The 15828-nt window shown below is 38.1% G+C and overlaps 1 protein-coding gene across 1 annotated transcript in view; it reads left to right on the forward strand.

Moving 5' to 3' along the window:
- The window catches only part of chst11 (carbohydrate (chondroitin 4) sulfotransferase 11), a 92212-nt gene extending 76672 nt beyond the window's left edge, over positions 1 to 15540 (forward strand). Inside the window, exons 3-4 of the mRNA XM_040151600.1 lie at positions 12384 to 12613; positions 12876 to 15540. Of these exons, the coding sequence (XP_040007534.1) occupies positions 12384 to 12613; positions 12876 to 13500 (855 nt within the window). The 3' untranslated portion in view covers positions 13501 to 15540. The remainder of the gene's footprint in view (positions 1 to 12383; positions 12614 to 12875) is intronic.
- Positions 15541 to 15828: the final 288 nt, after the last annotated feature.

Here is a 15828-nt window from a genome sequence, read left to right on the forward strand (position 1 = left end):
AGCTGTAGGAGCCGCTTTGTACCAGAGTCAGTACAAAGACAATATGTGAGGCTGCTCCCGGTGACTCTGTTATGTTATACATGTACAAAACACTGAATTTAATTCTAATCTTCATCGTGGTTGGCATTGTTTTCGTTATTTATTAAAACAAACAACCAGGACTTACCTCCATATGTGTAAAAGAGACAGTCATAACCCTCAAACAATACATGCTGGGAAGCCTGTAAATATGTTAGTGTTTTTTCTTTAAAATCTTCAGTTAATGGGTTGATTCATTCATTCATTCTTTCAGTCAACTCATCATTTCAAGTCATCACACCTCAAGTTAGAAGAACTCGCGTTTATGAATTCTAAAATCTGAAATTTAAAACTAGAGTTGAATTAACATGAAACTGAAAAAACCAACATAATTTACATTAAGTTACCAAGAAAAGTTGAGTTGATTCCACCAAATTACTGTATGCTGTTTTACAGTTTACCACAAATTATATTTTTAAAATGTTGTTGGTCTGATCACCAAAAACCGGAAAATACATACTTACTAATACCCAACTATCCAATAAAGGCAAAAACTGCCCTAACATTGCTAAAATTACATCATGATCACAACTAATATTGGATTATGTTGTGATTTAAATTACATTATCATAAAATAAGAGACTTTAGATAATGGTTTCTAAACATTTTTTGTTACAAAGTGTGTGTCAAGATGACAGATAATCAAATAATATAATAAAAACTGATAATAACAATAAAAGCTATCAGAAAAGCTATAGCTTCTAAATAGACTTTGTGGTGAGACTGTTGTGGCAACTACAGTTTCCAAAGTGAAGAATATACGTTCAATCTCAACTATTCTCTTTTCTTTTCTTTTATGTTATTTTATTTTTTTATTTTTTTATTTTTTGGTCCTTGCCAAACATTGCTGCAGTGGAGTTTCAAAAAATCACCCGTCAATCAAAAAGTTTGGACGGTACTTGTTGGCACATTTTATCTCGTCTTTGGTGCTATAATAATACCCCCTCTTTTCTCTTTCAGATATACTGACACACACACACACACACACACACACACACACAAATGCACACTGTGTGTAGAGACACACTGTTCTCTACAAAAAGTAAAAGTACATGCAGACAATAAATGCACACAAGCATAACAAAAGAACACACACACTGGTCTGCAGATGTACAGCAACACAAGTACACACACGTTATAAATATACAAATAGTAAACACCTGCCTAATACGCAGTGTGCAGTTACATTAGTGAAGCAGTTTCTTCTTCCTCTGTCCTGTTCCCAGCAACATTCAAATGTACTGGGTCAGAATCAAAGTTAAAGCAGTCCAAATGTTTATCCCAAGTTCTGTAGTGCAGTCACATACAGGCTAACTTTCCCCTGGGAAGTCAGCACGTCTCTGAGCTCACGATACAGGTTTAATGTTGCCATGGGACTGGGTGAGTCAGGCTTACCCAGGTGTCATTAACCTGAAGTGATCACTACAGAGTTCACTGACCTGTGTTTTCTATGTTTACAAGTACATATATGTGGTATGTGTGCAATTTGGATCATAGTTTTATTATGGTGCATCTTGTGGTTGTGCAGTTGTAAGAAGGAGGATTTCCAAAATTCTTTTACAGGCAGGTGGTGCATTCAGCCACACACCAGAATCACAGAATTTGTATTTGGCTGTTGAAATGTAGTCCATTCAGAAGGTAAAAATAATCACACCTACATTACATGTTATGGACAGGATAATTTAAAGGGGAGTTCCTGCTTGCAACTGCATCCCCACACAATGATAATGTAAAATTGAAAAGGTGGTGACATTTCTGATGTTCAAAGTGTATTGAACTTAGTTGAAAAAACTGTCATTAACAGGCTAAATTGTGCAAAACTACAGTACAAGTATAGTATTTAAGCGTCCATGAACAAGGTGTTGAATCCACCCTATCACCAGAAAAGGCTGTTGATATTGAATAATTCTTTAAAACCAAATGTTAAGTTCAGTGACAATATTTTTAACATAATGCCATCCAGTGTTTCTAAAACTACTTCTTCCTACAATCTGTTCAGGGTAACTCTGGAAGGTTTAAGAGTAGAGTCATGCTTTTGTCAAATACACTATGGTATGGTGATGGTAAGGTATGGTTAATGTTAGATAACTAGGTTAGGATTGAGTGGTTATGGTTAAGGAAGGATGAAATTTCATCAGGCTGTGTTGAATAAATATCAGCTCCTGGGTTGCTGCTTTGAGCTGTCCTCTGGGCTTTGAAAATGCCCAGGACTATACTGGTTTTCATTGCAGCCATACATAAAAGGGCAACATCTGAGCGTTGCTTTGATTTTGAAGATTCTGTTTTTCATCAGCCTCCTGTGAGTCCTCCAGCTTTATGGAAGTGCACTAAACACTAAATCGCTGGAATACCCCTTTAAACTAATTTCACTACTTTGTTAGACTTTTCCAGTGTAGCTCTTAAAAGACAAGACTGAAGCTGTTGATAGGCACATTTTATGCTCATATTTTGTCCTGTAAATGTTGAATATATTCCTTAACGAAAAAGATTCTGTGCTTGGCCCTGAAATGCCTAGAGAAAAATAATATCCACGCCTCCATCTTATTTTTCGTAGGAAATAATGACATCTTCTATTCAAGTTAGCTGATTCAGACATATTGAGGGGTTAGCAAATGATCACATTACTACTTATGTCTTTAATTGGTACTGACATTTGACTAAGAATGGGACAGAAACCCAGCGTCACATTATGCATATGTCTCTGGGTTTATGTTTGTGTTTGGCCTTGTTGGCTCCAACAGGCGAGCCCAGTGCTTTTAGCCTCTGGCATACACACAGTGTCCATTCACTGCCTCCCTGCGGTGCCTTATGCAACAGGCATCATAAAGCACAGCACAAAAATCATGAATCAGATTCACTTCTTTGAAGTTTTCTTCTTTGCTGCTTTCTAAAAGTTTGCAGTCTTATAGAGGTGAGACAAGCTGGCTACGGACTCAAAGGTTGCTGTTTTTAATCCCAGCAGCCTGTTGCGCCAGCTATGTGTAAATTCAAATGTAGCGTAATGTAAATGTAGTGTGAAAGTTATAATTTAATAAAACCAGGTTGCACCATACATGGTAGTTACAACATAGTTAAGATTTAACTTAAAATTTACACCCCCAGAGAGCGGGTGTTATGCATTAACAAAACACTGAAACGGGTTGTTAAATAGCTATAAGATTTTGGCCAAAATTGACACCAGATCTAACATTAGTTTATCATCACTTCTCTATCATGTAGCTTTGAATGGGCTACTTTAACATGCAAACCATACATTTTTAACCTCAAAGAGCTTTTTTAAGCAGTAGGCTACCCACCATTTTATAGATTTTTCATGATTAGTCAAGAGAACCGATTTTAAAAGTCAAGTATTGCCTGTTATTTAGAATATTTGATTGCAGAACACTGATTTTTATGAGGCATTTACTCAAAATGGGAATTGCTGCTTACACTGCTTGATTGCCTACAACAGAAATGTCTTTTAAAGAAAAATTCTAGTTCAACCTGGCATATTTCACATAAATGTGTGGCTCTATGGTTCGTGCTAACTTTGTACTCACCGCCTCTATAGCAGAGATTCTGGGAACGAGGATAAAAGAACTTATATCAGGGCGAGCTGCGCGAACCTCACACAACTTTCCAAATAAACGTGATTTTTACATGCATCAATTCAAATATTCATCTCTGACCCAAAGTAAACACAGAAAGTAGCCACCTGTATTAGCCATGTTTGCTAACTGCATAGGGATGTACATCCAGGGCAGTTTGCTGGATTTTTCTCTTAGTTTATGTTACCATTGTAATGTTATATCATAGCAGTTCAAGGAAAATGTATAACCAGTAATGCTAGTGTTTATTCCTGGTGGGTAACACAAATTTTAACCCCTCACATAAAATAGCACTTTAAATGTTGTAATCTCTTTTTTTTTCAGGTATGGAGAGCTGAGCGTTTGGTACAGCCAGCCTCTGCCTTTTCTTCCAGCTTATTTTGTGGAGGTGAAACAAAGTCTGCAGGATGACAAAAATGATAAGCACTGCAAATTTATTTGGTATCTATTAGTTAAGCAGCTGGGATCACTCGCTTATACAGTTTGCCCTGATACACAGTATGTTTTTTTTGTATCATAATTTTGCCAAATCTCTACAGTGGAGGTGTTGAAAACAAAGTTGACACGACCAATAGAGTCACAATGGACACATTTATGGGAAATACACCAGTTTGAAATATACCAAAATTTCCGTTTAAGGCGTTGACTTTGGCTGTATTTTATGTCAAGATGCAAGGGGTTCTGATGTTGTTATTCATAATTATTCATAACTGCAGTTCTGTGTGTTATAGACATCTTCCCCTTTATAAAAAACATAAAAGCACAACAAAGCACAGCCAAAGCAAGTCAGTTCAATAATTTTTGATTTATTTATGAGGTGTTATATGACAGACAAAAAAAACATTGTATCATGTTAACTTTTTCACACATGATAGCAAAAAACAGTTTATTGTTTAGTGTATTGTTAGTCTTTTCTTTTGGGTCAGTATTCAATAGTGTCTTTCTCTCCCATATTACATGAATGCTGCACTAGATGAAATGTCACTCTCTATGACAGAGTTTTGATTACGGCTGACTTTGGATATGTCCCAACACCCACACTTACAGTATTTGTGAGTAGTCCAGTGCCCATTGTGTGACGTATTTCTAGTGACTGCCATAGCCCCTGTTAAGTGTGCAAGCATGTGGAGGTTTATCAAGGCTCACTGGGACCCACTTGATTAATTAGGACACCCTGGCACTCACACACATACAATACTGTACATGGCTCTATCCAGATCTGATATTTTGTTGGAACAAATAAGCAGGGTGAAGCAGACAGTTTTACAGTTACAATCAGATGACAGTAAAAAATAAATTTGGGTAAACAATTAATAAAGTAGCACATATGTACTATATTTTGAATGGTTTTTGTTTTGTAAAATTTTTAAGGACGCAACATATTTATGAAAATCTTTGAGAAAAGGAAATGATATTTAACATTGGTCTTGGTAGTATCAGATATTGTTCTAATCAGCCCCATCCAGAAGAACAGGTAATATTCACTCTGAACCTTATAATGTCAGTTGATTAATGTCAGTCTTCAAACCAGCCTATAGGGACATTACAACCCACAACTGGACTGGTGTAGAGCAGCAGACTGTGGTGAATTGTGGGATAATGCTTCGAACAAGTGCAGGTGAAGTGTAACACTTAGTACTGACTTTAGACTCAGATTTTAGATCAAGTGCATTAGACTGCTGGACCAGAATTAAAAGTGAGTTTTTAGTTTGTTTCTTTTCATTGCTAGCGTTGTTAATGAAATTGTCGCAGTCATATCAAAAATGTAGCAATTACCCCATTATTACTTTTATTATTATAATATCTTTTATGTACCATTGCAATGCCTTTGTTTAATACATATACCCTCCAGCACCTCCTTCAGTAGATGTCTGTGGTTATACTGAGCTTTCTCCAAGTATGAATGTGTGGAGCCTTATGAGTATGTGTTCTCAGTCATTTCCCTGGATAAGTGGGTTCAGGTGGTCAGTGGCTGGTGTGATTTGCGAGGGCCTGGTCTCCCTCTGCTGGTCCCACTTCTCATAAATTACATTATGGGAATTGAAAGTGCCACCAGCCTCATTGGAAAAGGATGAATCCACATCACAAACTGTGAGCATTGTCAAGATTTTATAGAATAGCTTGCCCTGTTGCCTTTACAGAGACTCAGGTGAAGCATTACGCAGTAGAAAATAAGTTGTGTGTGTATGCATGTGTGTGTGTGTGTGTGTGTGTGTGTGTGTGTGTGTGTGTGTGTGTGTGTGTGTGTGTGTGTGTGTGTGTGTGTGTGTTCTTGTACTATCTTTGTGAGGATCAGTTTGATCAGTATTTTGGTCTTTTTTGAAAATGAGGACATGTTGGATGGTCCTCACAACTTCAAGGGGCTGTTATAAGGTTAAGACATGGTTTAATGTATCAATTTAGAACTAGGTTTAGGTGAGGGTTAGGGCAAAGGTTAGAGAATGTATTATGTCAATGAGTATCCTCACAAAGATAGAAATACAAGTTTGTGTGTCTGTGTCTGTGAGTGTGTGTGTGTGTTTGGTACAGCTGTACACTGGCAGCTTTATTCCTGCCTGCTCTATGAATGCCATTCTGTAAGCAGAGAGGGTCAGAGACGGACTGCAGTGCTCGGTGTGTGTGTGCGAAAGAGAGACAGAGAGAGAGAGAGAAAGAGAGAGAAAGAGAGGTGCTTTGATGAATCCTACTGATATTTGTTTAGATGAAGCCACAGCTAGCAAGAGAGAAAAGCAGATGCACAAACAGAAGATGAGGCCTGTAGACGGATCAGGTTTAAGGAGACAGAATGGAAAACGCTTCCGTCCAACATTACCAACATCAGGATAAATTCTGCTGCAGCACTTTGCTTTCACCTTATTCACTTTGGACATCAGAGGCATAAATCCACCAATTCTACTAGACAGTGTTTTTAATTCTATTTTGACTATTTCCAGACACATTTAAGTCTTCCACAGAAAGAGTGTAAATACTCGAGACGCAGCACCAGAATAACCCTACAGAAAATAAAAAGGGCTGCACATTGAAGTGAGGAAATATCTAAATAGCAGTATTGACTGCTGCAGTGTTTAAATTGCAATAGGCAGCAGTTTTTTTTTTTCATATCTTAGAGGAAAAGAGGCAGCTTCTCTAATTTTCTGATGCTCTGCAGAATCCCTAGACTACAAAGCATGATGCATTAATAGTATTTAGAACATATTTGTCAATGCCGGGGAATAAATTATGTAGAGAAAGCTGTTTCCATATGTATGCTAATTCGAAGTGCCAATAACACATTCTGCAGATATATTTCAGCATGATTTTTGGTCACCATCTTGGAGCTCTAATTGTTATTCCATGGATAATTTCAACAGATTCTATATTGTAATTTGTTCTAAATTCTGTATCTGTACTAAATTTCATGGCAATTCGTCCAATAGTTGTTAAGATATTTTTCAGTATGGACCAAAGTGGTAGACCAACTGACCGATGGTCAGGCTGACATTGCCAACCCTAGATATATGCTGCTAGCTTGGCAACTAAAAAGCTCATAACTGGCTGTTGCTCGACATTAAGCTGACTTTGCTCCTATACTACTCAATTTTTTGATTCAAGAGAGTCAACCAAGCCGGCTGGTTTAACAGTATGGAGCAGAGACAGAGAAGGGAGTGCAGCTGACCTGATTCTTGATGTGTAATAGCTTCAATATATTACGTTACTTTTTCTGAGTAGCTTATAATGTAGCTTGCTACTTTAGCAAACATCTAGTTTAACAACTTCCAGTGAATAGTATCTTGTAGCTTCACCAGCCATTTCAGAGTAGCTTACCTAATACTGGTACTTCCACCAGCAACTAGTCAATCGGTGAAAACGCATGAAAGCATTGGAAGAATGTGTATTGCATCACACATCATCCTTGTGGATTTACAAAAGAAACAATATGGGGACCTGCTCATAAAATATTGCTCTGTGGCGATACTAATGGACAAAAAATCCACATGGTACTTTTATGTCCACAGTTGTGCACAGTTGACTCAACATGATAGCGCCATTTTCCCTGAGAGCCAAAAACTAACCAGTGCTTCTGTGCTGGAAAACATGATCCTTGGTTTTTTGTTTGTCAGTCAGTTTGTAGTCATTTTGATTAAAACATAGCTCTACTTAGAAATGTGCACCATGTATAAACTAAAATAATAAACTCTGAAAGAAGGAACCAATAATGGGCACACACAAGTTGGTATATTATTTTAGTGGTGCAAACATACAAATGAAATGAAAAAAACAACAACTAACACTTAGTGAACTTGCCCACTTTGTGCGGTTAGTAATTCACTTCAGATTTCACTTGAGTATGTGCATAACAAACTCCTCCTTTCTTCTCTCCATCCTTCCTCCTTTAATCCCCTCCTAGCTCACTCCCTCTGTTTTTCTTTCTTTGCAACGATCAGCAGATCAGGAGGAAGCTATTCATTACAGCTGTTGCATCTGGAAGAGTCTGCCCGGTTCTGATTCTTAGATCATATTTCAAACTCATTAGGACTTTCAGTGAGAACTGTACAGCTGTGGCGATGAGATACAGACTTGAAATATGGAAACACAATCTCCATGTTCATCAGTTTCTCACATTTTAACAACTAATGTGCAGCAACAAGAAATGAGCATCATTGTGAATTTAACGTGAGCTCGATATGAACTTTTCCCGGAATCTAAAGATAAGAAAGTAGAGATTTTTCTATTTGCATATGCAATGCTGATAATGACTTTTTATGGTGAGATTAGCTTTAAATGTATGCATATGGATTTTCTGTCTTTCTCTTCCCTTTGAATTGTCTTCCAGTTTTGATGGACAAGTTTTCCAGAGAGAATGGATGCAGCTGCCAACAGAGAGTGCAAAATCTATCACACACACCCTCACATCTAAATCAATATGTAGTATCTGTATGCAGTAATGCTAAGTAATTCATCATATAGGGCAGCTGCACAGGAAAATTGCTGAGTTGAAGGTTTTAGGCTCTTTTCGGACCTTGACCAATCAGAAGAAATCAAACTAAATTATGTGAAATTGTTAACTATTTTTATAGCGTTTTATGACTTTTGCTAGCTTTTATCTGATGCTGATCCACTAGTTTATGTCTGCGGGGGATTAGAGGGTTAATGTGCAAGCAAATACGCAATTAATGGTCAGTGACCTCCATCATGGCTTCCTCTCAGACAGTATCGACATATTGCCTCTCTTATCTTCTCCTCCTCTCTCTCCTTCTCATCCTCATTCTTTCATTGAAACTGCACAAAAGACTTGACTGAGCTGCTTGAAGAGAAGATAAAATGGCAGGATGTAATCCTGAGGAAAGTAGAGAGATAAGGAGGGGAAAACTAAGGCAGAGCAGATGACAAGATTCCCTCCCTTGTTTCTTTTTCCCATTTACTTACAGCGTTTGTCCTCCAGGATGGGGGCCGCACGCTTGCTGTAACATATCTGTGAATCATAGTTTGATGTCTCTGAGTGGATAATAAATGAGAGATTTTCATCAACAAAGAGCTGCTATTCTCTCGGGACTGTTATGCCTTAACGGGCTTTGATGTGTTATCGTTAGCATTAATAGGGAGGAAGTGGGAGGGGTTCTAAGTGAGGCCTGCTTCTTGAACAGATATAATCCCTTATGTCTTTTCAGTTTACACTTCCGTCCAAATTCTTTGAGGGACTGTTTTATATGACTGGAAAGGCGAACAAGATTTGAAAAAAAAGTATTATAGAAAGAGTGTAACAGTTGAAAACAGAGGTAACATGAGAAGTCAGTATTTGAATAAATTCTTTTTCTAAGAAATAAAGAAAGGGATAAAGTTCTAAAGTAAAAGTGAACTTATAACTTATAGTTTATTATCACAGGAGAAAATATTGTATTTTAATCTTAGAGGAACAAAATATTAAATAGTCCACATAACATTTTGGTCACAATCTTGTATGAACAAGATCCAAAAGCTGTGTGCGCAAGTTAATATCTTGTTTAACTGAGATCCATATGTTGTGTGGACAAGTTATTTTTTTGTGAGAACAAGATTGGTATATTGCGCATACAAGCTGTTATCTTGTAAAAACAAGATTATTTGTTGCTCACAACTTATTGACAACTTATTGTTTTGGTTTGTTAGCTAGCCAGAGACTCACGAACAAAGCTAACAAAGCTAGTGACAGCGTGCGAGTCTGGAGTGTAAGTTAAAGATCAATGTTGTATATGTTTTCCTGTACTTGATTATCGTTGTGTAAGTTATATTTTCAATCATGTCTTAGTATATTTTTATGGCTTTATTTATAAGTGAGAACAAGATTAATATATCATGTGCACAAGTTATTATCTTGTAGGAACAAGATCCATTTGTTGTGTCAAAAACTTATTTTTTGTGTGAACAAGATTTATAAGTTTGATATCTTGTGGGAACAAGATACATTTGTTGTGTAAATAAATCATCATCTGGTAGGAACAAGATCCATACGTGTGCACAAGTTATTATCTTGTGGGAACAAGATCCATATATTGTGTACACATATTATTTTCCTGTGAGAACAAGATTCATCTGTTTGTGGCACAGGTTATTATCTTGAGGGAATAGATTATTTAAAAGTTACATTTTTCACACAAGATTAAAAAATACCATCTTTTGGGATCTCCATAGATAACTGGCCTTTGGAGCACTTGCATTACTCAGATGAAAAGGAAGCTTGTGGTTCCATCATCAAAAGAGACAACATGTGGCAAAAGTTCTTTTTTAGATCTTGTATGAGTAAAGGTTACAAGACTGTAAATAAAAGTCTCCAAAATTGCACAGCAAAACCGGCCCATTTCTCAAGCTTCAGATTCTTTTGCTCTGCTGCTAATAACATGGCAAAGTTACATGGCGAGCCTTGCAGAACTCCTGCTAGATATATTCAGCAATAGGAATCATTTCACTTGTATATTTTGGATCACTTTTGAATCTGTTCACCAACTATGCAGTGCATGTAACAATAAGGTGCTTCCAATATGCTAAAACTCTGATGTCATGGCTCAGGCTGAGATCCTTTTCACAGCAATGCTTAAACTCACCTTAAAAACAAAAAGGGGAGATGCTTTCTCTAGGGGGAAGTGTTTTTAACTGATGGCATTAACATTACTCTAATATCTTTAAATTATTAATGAGTGTTTCTGTGTTGAATAACATTGAAAAAATTGTTAAATTTTGAATTCACAGTGGGAAAACCCCTTCTTCACACCTCTTCACAATATTGAAGGAAATAAAGACAGACCTGTATCCCCACATGACTATGAAATAATGGAGCTTATTGAGAAAGTAACAGACTATGAAACATGACTTTTACAGACATGATCCTGACATATTCCTATTTTCTTGCTGGATAATTTATACTGTATACAGTTGGGGAGCATATCACAGAACTGTATGTTGTCATTAGATAAAAAGGTGTAAAAGATTGGTTTCCTCCCATGCACATGATGGATTGTCCACTTGGAGATGTGGTTAGAGTGACTTTGGAGAGAAATACATACAAACCTCTTTAGTCAAACTTTCTTTTTGTATTATGCGTGGTGGTGGTGGTGGTCCATAATCACTTTCTAATTTCAGCACTTCATGTCAGAAATGCTCCTTCCCTCTCAGCCTTGGCCAGTATAGCACTGTAAGGCTACACTTGTGAGTGGGATGGAGCCATAAAGATTCAGGCCACAGTACAATCAATTTAGTCTCCACAAGGAATCTGGAGAGGATTTCAGACGCAGAGGAAAAATAATCATGAGGCTTAACAAAACATTCATGCCCTTCAGATGCAAAGCCTTCAGGCTGCACTCAGCCTCAGACTCTTGTCATGGTCCACTTCATCACAAGCGTCACCGTGAATATGAAATATGCCTCAGATGAATGACTGCTGACTGAATCTGCGCATATTGAAAACTCAATATCTCTAATATCCTCCAATATCATTATTTTTCCCCATAGCCATGGACTAATCTCTATCATAGTCTGTGGAGTGACTCAGTTAGGGGAAAAAGATAGAGTCAGTAAAGAGATGAGTATGATAATAAAGGCTGAGCTTAATAACACTCTCTCACTGTCTGTCTGCCTGTCTTCCCATCTATCGCTCATCTATCTTGGTTCAGTTTCATTCATTTTAGAGTGCTTTATTGGCACAGGGAGATTTTCTTTACACTGCCAAGGAAATATCGTAACACATTTGGAAAAAGGTGAAAAGACAACAAATGATTATAGAGATAGGACGTAAGAAACAGTAATTGCATTAGAAATTCAATTCATTTAAATTCGATTCAATTTTATTTATATAGCACCAAATCAGAAAAGACGTTATTCTCAGCAATCTCTACAACAAATAAAATTAACAACATATAGTTTTCATATATGAAGTATGAATGAACGTATTTTGTAATATATTTGCAATTTAATGTGGATTCTATACATTTGTACAACTATTACATAATACTATAATGCCAATTATTCCTGCTTTTCATATATCATATATTTTCCATATATTTAGAACATATACTGTGACAAAATATAGGAAACGAAGAGTGGATTTAACAATAGATTAATGAAAAAAAATTGACATGTTGTAAACTACATCTGAGTCCAGTAATATAACCAAATTCACATCAATGTTTGTTTTATTCTATTCCGAGTAAAACTAAGATGTCTCTTTGTTTCTCCCCCTCCCTCCTTCTTTGTTTTCTTCCTGACCAGCCGGAGTTGTCAGGAACGGCCATCTTCCAGCAGGCCAGGAGGGATCAGGTAGTGGATTCCTGTCGAGTCTATACTGAATCCAGCCGTAAGCGGCGGGTCCTGACACCTGGAGACCTCAAACACCTTGTTGTGGACGAGGACCATGAACTTATCTACTGCTATGTCCCCAAGGTGGCCTGTACCAACTGGAAACGTGTCATGATGGTGCTCACGGGTCGGGGCAAATACAGGTGAGTCTAGCACCTGTCAGACTGTCAAATGAACTTAGAGAGTACTAGGGGGTATTGATTACCCTTTTATACTTTCATTACTCTGTGACTGACAAATAGGAAGAAAAATGGACATCAAATGGACTAACTCATGACTTGCATGATGTAGTTACATCCCTGCATGGTGTCCTCATTTCATTAGAAGTAAGTGATGATAAAAAGACGTTAATACATTTTTTGTTTTGCCATTGTTCCTCACTGTTCTTGTGCCTCTCTTCCAAAGTGACCCAATGGAGATCCCTTCCAATGAAGCCCATGTTCCAGCCAACCTGAAGACACTGAACCAGTACAGCATTGCTGAGATCAACCACCGCCTCAAGAACTACCTCAAGTTCCTCTTTGTTCGTGAGCCTTTCGAGAGGCTGGTCTCTGCATACCGTAACAAGTTCACCCTCAAGTACAACTCATCCTTCCACAAGCGCTTTGGCACCCGTATAGTCCGGCGCTACCGCAAGAATGCCACACAGGATGCCCTGCTCAATGGTGCTGATGTCAAATTCAAGGAATTTGCTGAGTACCTGGTGGACCCAGCTACACAGCGCGATGGCCCACTCAATGAGCACTGGCAGACTGTCTACCAGCTTTGCCACCCATGTCACATCCGCTACGACCTGGTGGGCAAGTATGAGACACTGGAGGAGGATGCGAACTATGTGTTGCGGCTGGTGGGTGTTGGCGACTCCCTGCGCTTCCCAAGTTACGCCAAGTCCACTCGTACCACAGATGCCATGACGGCCCAGTTCTTCACCAATATCAGCACTCAACAGCAGATCCAGCTCTACCAGCTTTACAAGTTGGACTTCCTCATGTTCAACTACTCCACACCCAGCTACCTCCGGCTGGACTAACGGAGAACAGAGCTGGGACTCTGAGAATGGCTGCCTTGTTTAAGGAGAGGCAAAAAAATTAGTGAAAGGCAGAATTTTTTGGAAGCAAAATTGATTTAAAAAACTGTCATCATATCTTTCAGGTATGGGGTCTGAAGTAAACATATAAACAGATGTTGAAAGAAAGAAACATAATGCATGCCGTCTGGGCATAAGTGGGGGGATGTCCAATCAACTCTGGGTGATACAGAGAGCACTGATTGGAAGAGAACGAGGGCTAAATGGACCAAATGAAAGCAAAGACTAAAATTAGTGGGTGAAGCAGGTCTTCAAGATGTTTTAAAAGGGTAACTTATCCTCAGAGGATGGACTTGAAGAGGGACTCTCTTGATGATGTTCCCTACATGTTTAAACAAACTGCTGACAAATTAGGCTGCTTCAGATTCTGCAAAGTAAACAGCGGCCTTGCACGCATCTTGACCCCAATGCATCATGGGAGCCAAGCTTATCTCCCCTTCTTCCTGATCAATAGAGAAACTCCGTCAAATTGTAAAAGACTATTCATGTCCTTTGCTGCGCTGCCAGCCTGGTGTGTTAGCACCCATCACCCTTGCCCTCATTAGATTAATACATTTTATATATGAGGGAAACTTGCTCATCCCCACCTTAAACACATCCTGTAATAGATGGCTACTGACTTCTCTCTCAAGACCTCTACAACTATAACTATGGTGGCACGGCCTTCGGCCAACAGTTTCGAGCAAAAAAGTTCTGTGCCTGGTCTCTATCATTATGATGTTGGCAGAAGGGACCTCTCGTGTTACAGATGCCTGCTGTAGTGGTGAAGTATGGAAGTTCTTAATATATCATTGCCTGTAACAATCCTTGACACTTTGAGCTACAGGATGCAGTTAGAAAATTACAGAATGCACTCACATGATTGGGAGGCACCAGCTGTGAGCGCCAAGTCTGCTGCTGAGTTAAAAGAGAAGACATAGCCTGCATGGTTTGAAAGGGTTAAAGGCGCTGGCTCTAATAACCCCGCCCTGCTGTGTCCTGACCAGGGCTATCACATTCAGGGCAACAACCACAAAGCCCCTATTCCGATCCCAAACATGTTTTTCAGTAAATTAAGATTATCTTTTTGTCTACATGCTTAGTTTTGTTTTTGCTGAAGCATTGCTGCAAGCAGCAATCAAAAAAGATTATTTAATTTGCTTTGTTCATTGAACTAAGAGAAAGATTTAATATGTTGTTTTCCTTGGCTGATAAAAACTTTAAAAGATTTTTAAAATTGAACTGTTGTTCAGAGTTTTGTCACGTTGGTTTCTTTATTCACACCTTGCCTCTGACTCCACTACATTATAAGTGGATCACAGCACTTTCATTTTTGAAGGGTGTATGGTAGATTTCAGCCCATGGCTTTGTCCTTCTGTGTCTGAGATCATCAGAGATTTGTGGGCGATTTTTTATTTCCTGTTGTCAAATATTTGGTGCCAAAATGGCTGTGAGAACCTCAGATTTCCACACTCAGTGTTCCTATGCACATTATTGCAAGCAAATTCATGGGATGATTACCCCATCCCAAACCAGAACATGAGAACTAACTGCTGCTCTCAGTGTACATATCAATAATCTACTGCCCAGATCACAGAATCAGAGACTGTATCTCATAATGTAATGTGATTATAGTTAGTGATGCTAAGCTCTGTCAAGGTTAATAGCTGCACTCTCCATCATGCTGTGAATTTGATTACAGGCTGTTGTTTAAGAAAATATAAATTATACAGGAGGAACAATAATTATTATAATTATTATAAATATACAGGAGGAAGAGAGAGAGTACGGAGGGCGAGAAAGAACATCTTACCTGTGTCTCTCATAGCGAAGACAGAGAGAGAGCTGTTTTGTTCTTGCACCTCTATTTAAACCACTCCAGCTTCAAAGTAAAGCAATATTTTTGGAAAAGCGTTTCTTTGTTAAACTTGACGGAACCAAAAATAATATTTTTGTTATGTGTTTGAACATACTGTACCTCTCTCTCTGTCCGTTACACTAGTTTTAAAGGAAAATTGAGGGGTTTATTAATTGTTTTTTTTTTGTCCACCATTCCTGGTAATGATAACATTTAACTCACCATATTCAGTGTAGAAAAGTTTCTAATGCAATGATACTGCTTGACAATGCTGGATTTCCAAATGGTAAAGTAGGTGACTCCCCTGGAGTCCTAGACTCCCAAAAACCCATTCTATGAGTGCCAATTTGTTTGTACAAATTTCAGTAATTGTAACTTTTGGGAATATGGGGATATGCACTACTAAAGCAAAATATCAATTGACATGATATGGG

Source organism: Xiphias gladius, chromosome 2 (genome assembly GCF_016859285.1).
Source record: "Xiphias gladius isolate SHS-SW01 ecotype Sanya breed wild chromosome 2, ASM1685928v1, whole genome shotgun sequence".
Taxonomy (NCBI): domain Eukaryota; kingdom Metazoa; phylum Chordata; class Actinopteri; order Istiophoriformes; family Xiphiidae; genus Xiphias; species Xiphias gladius.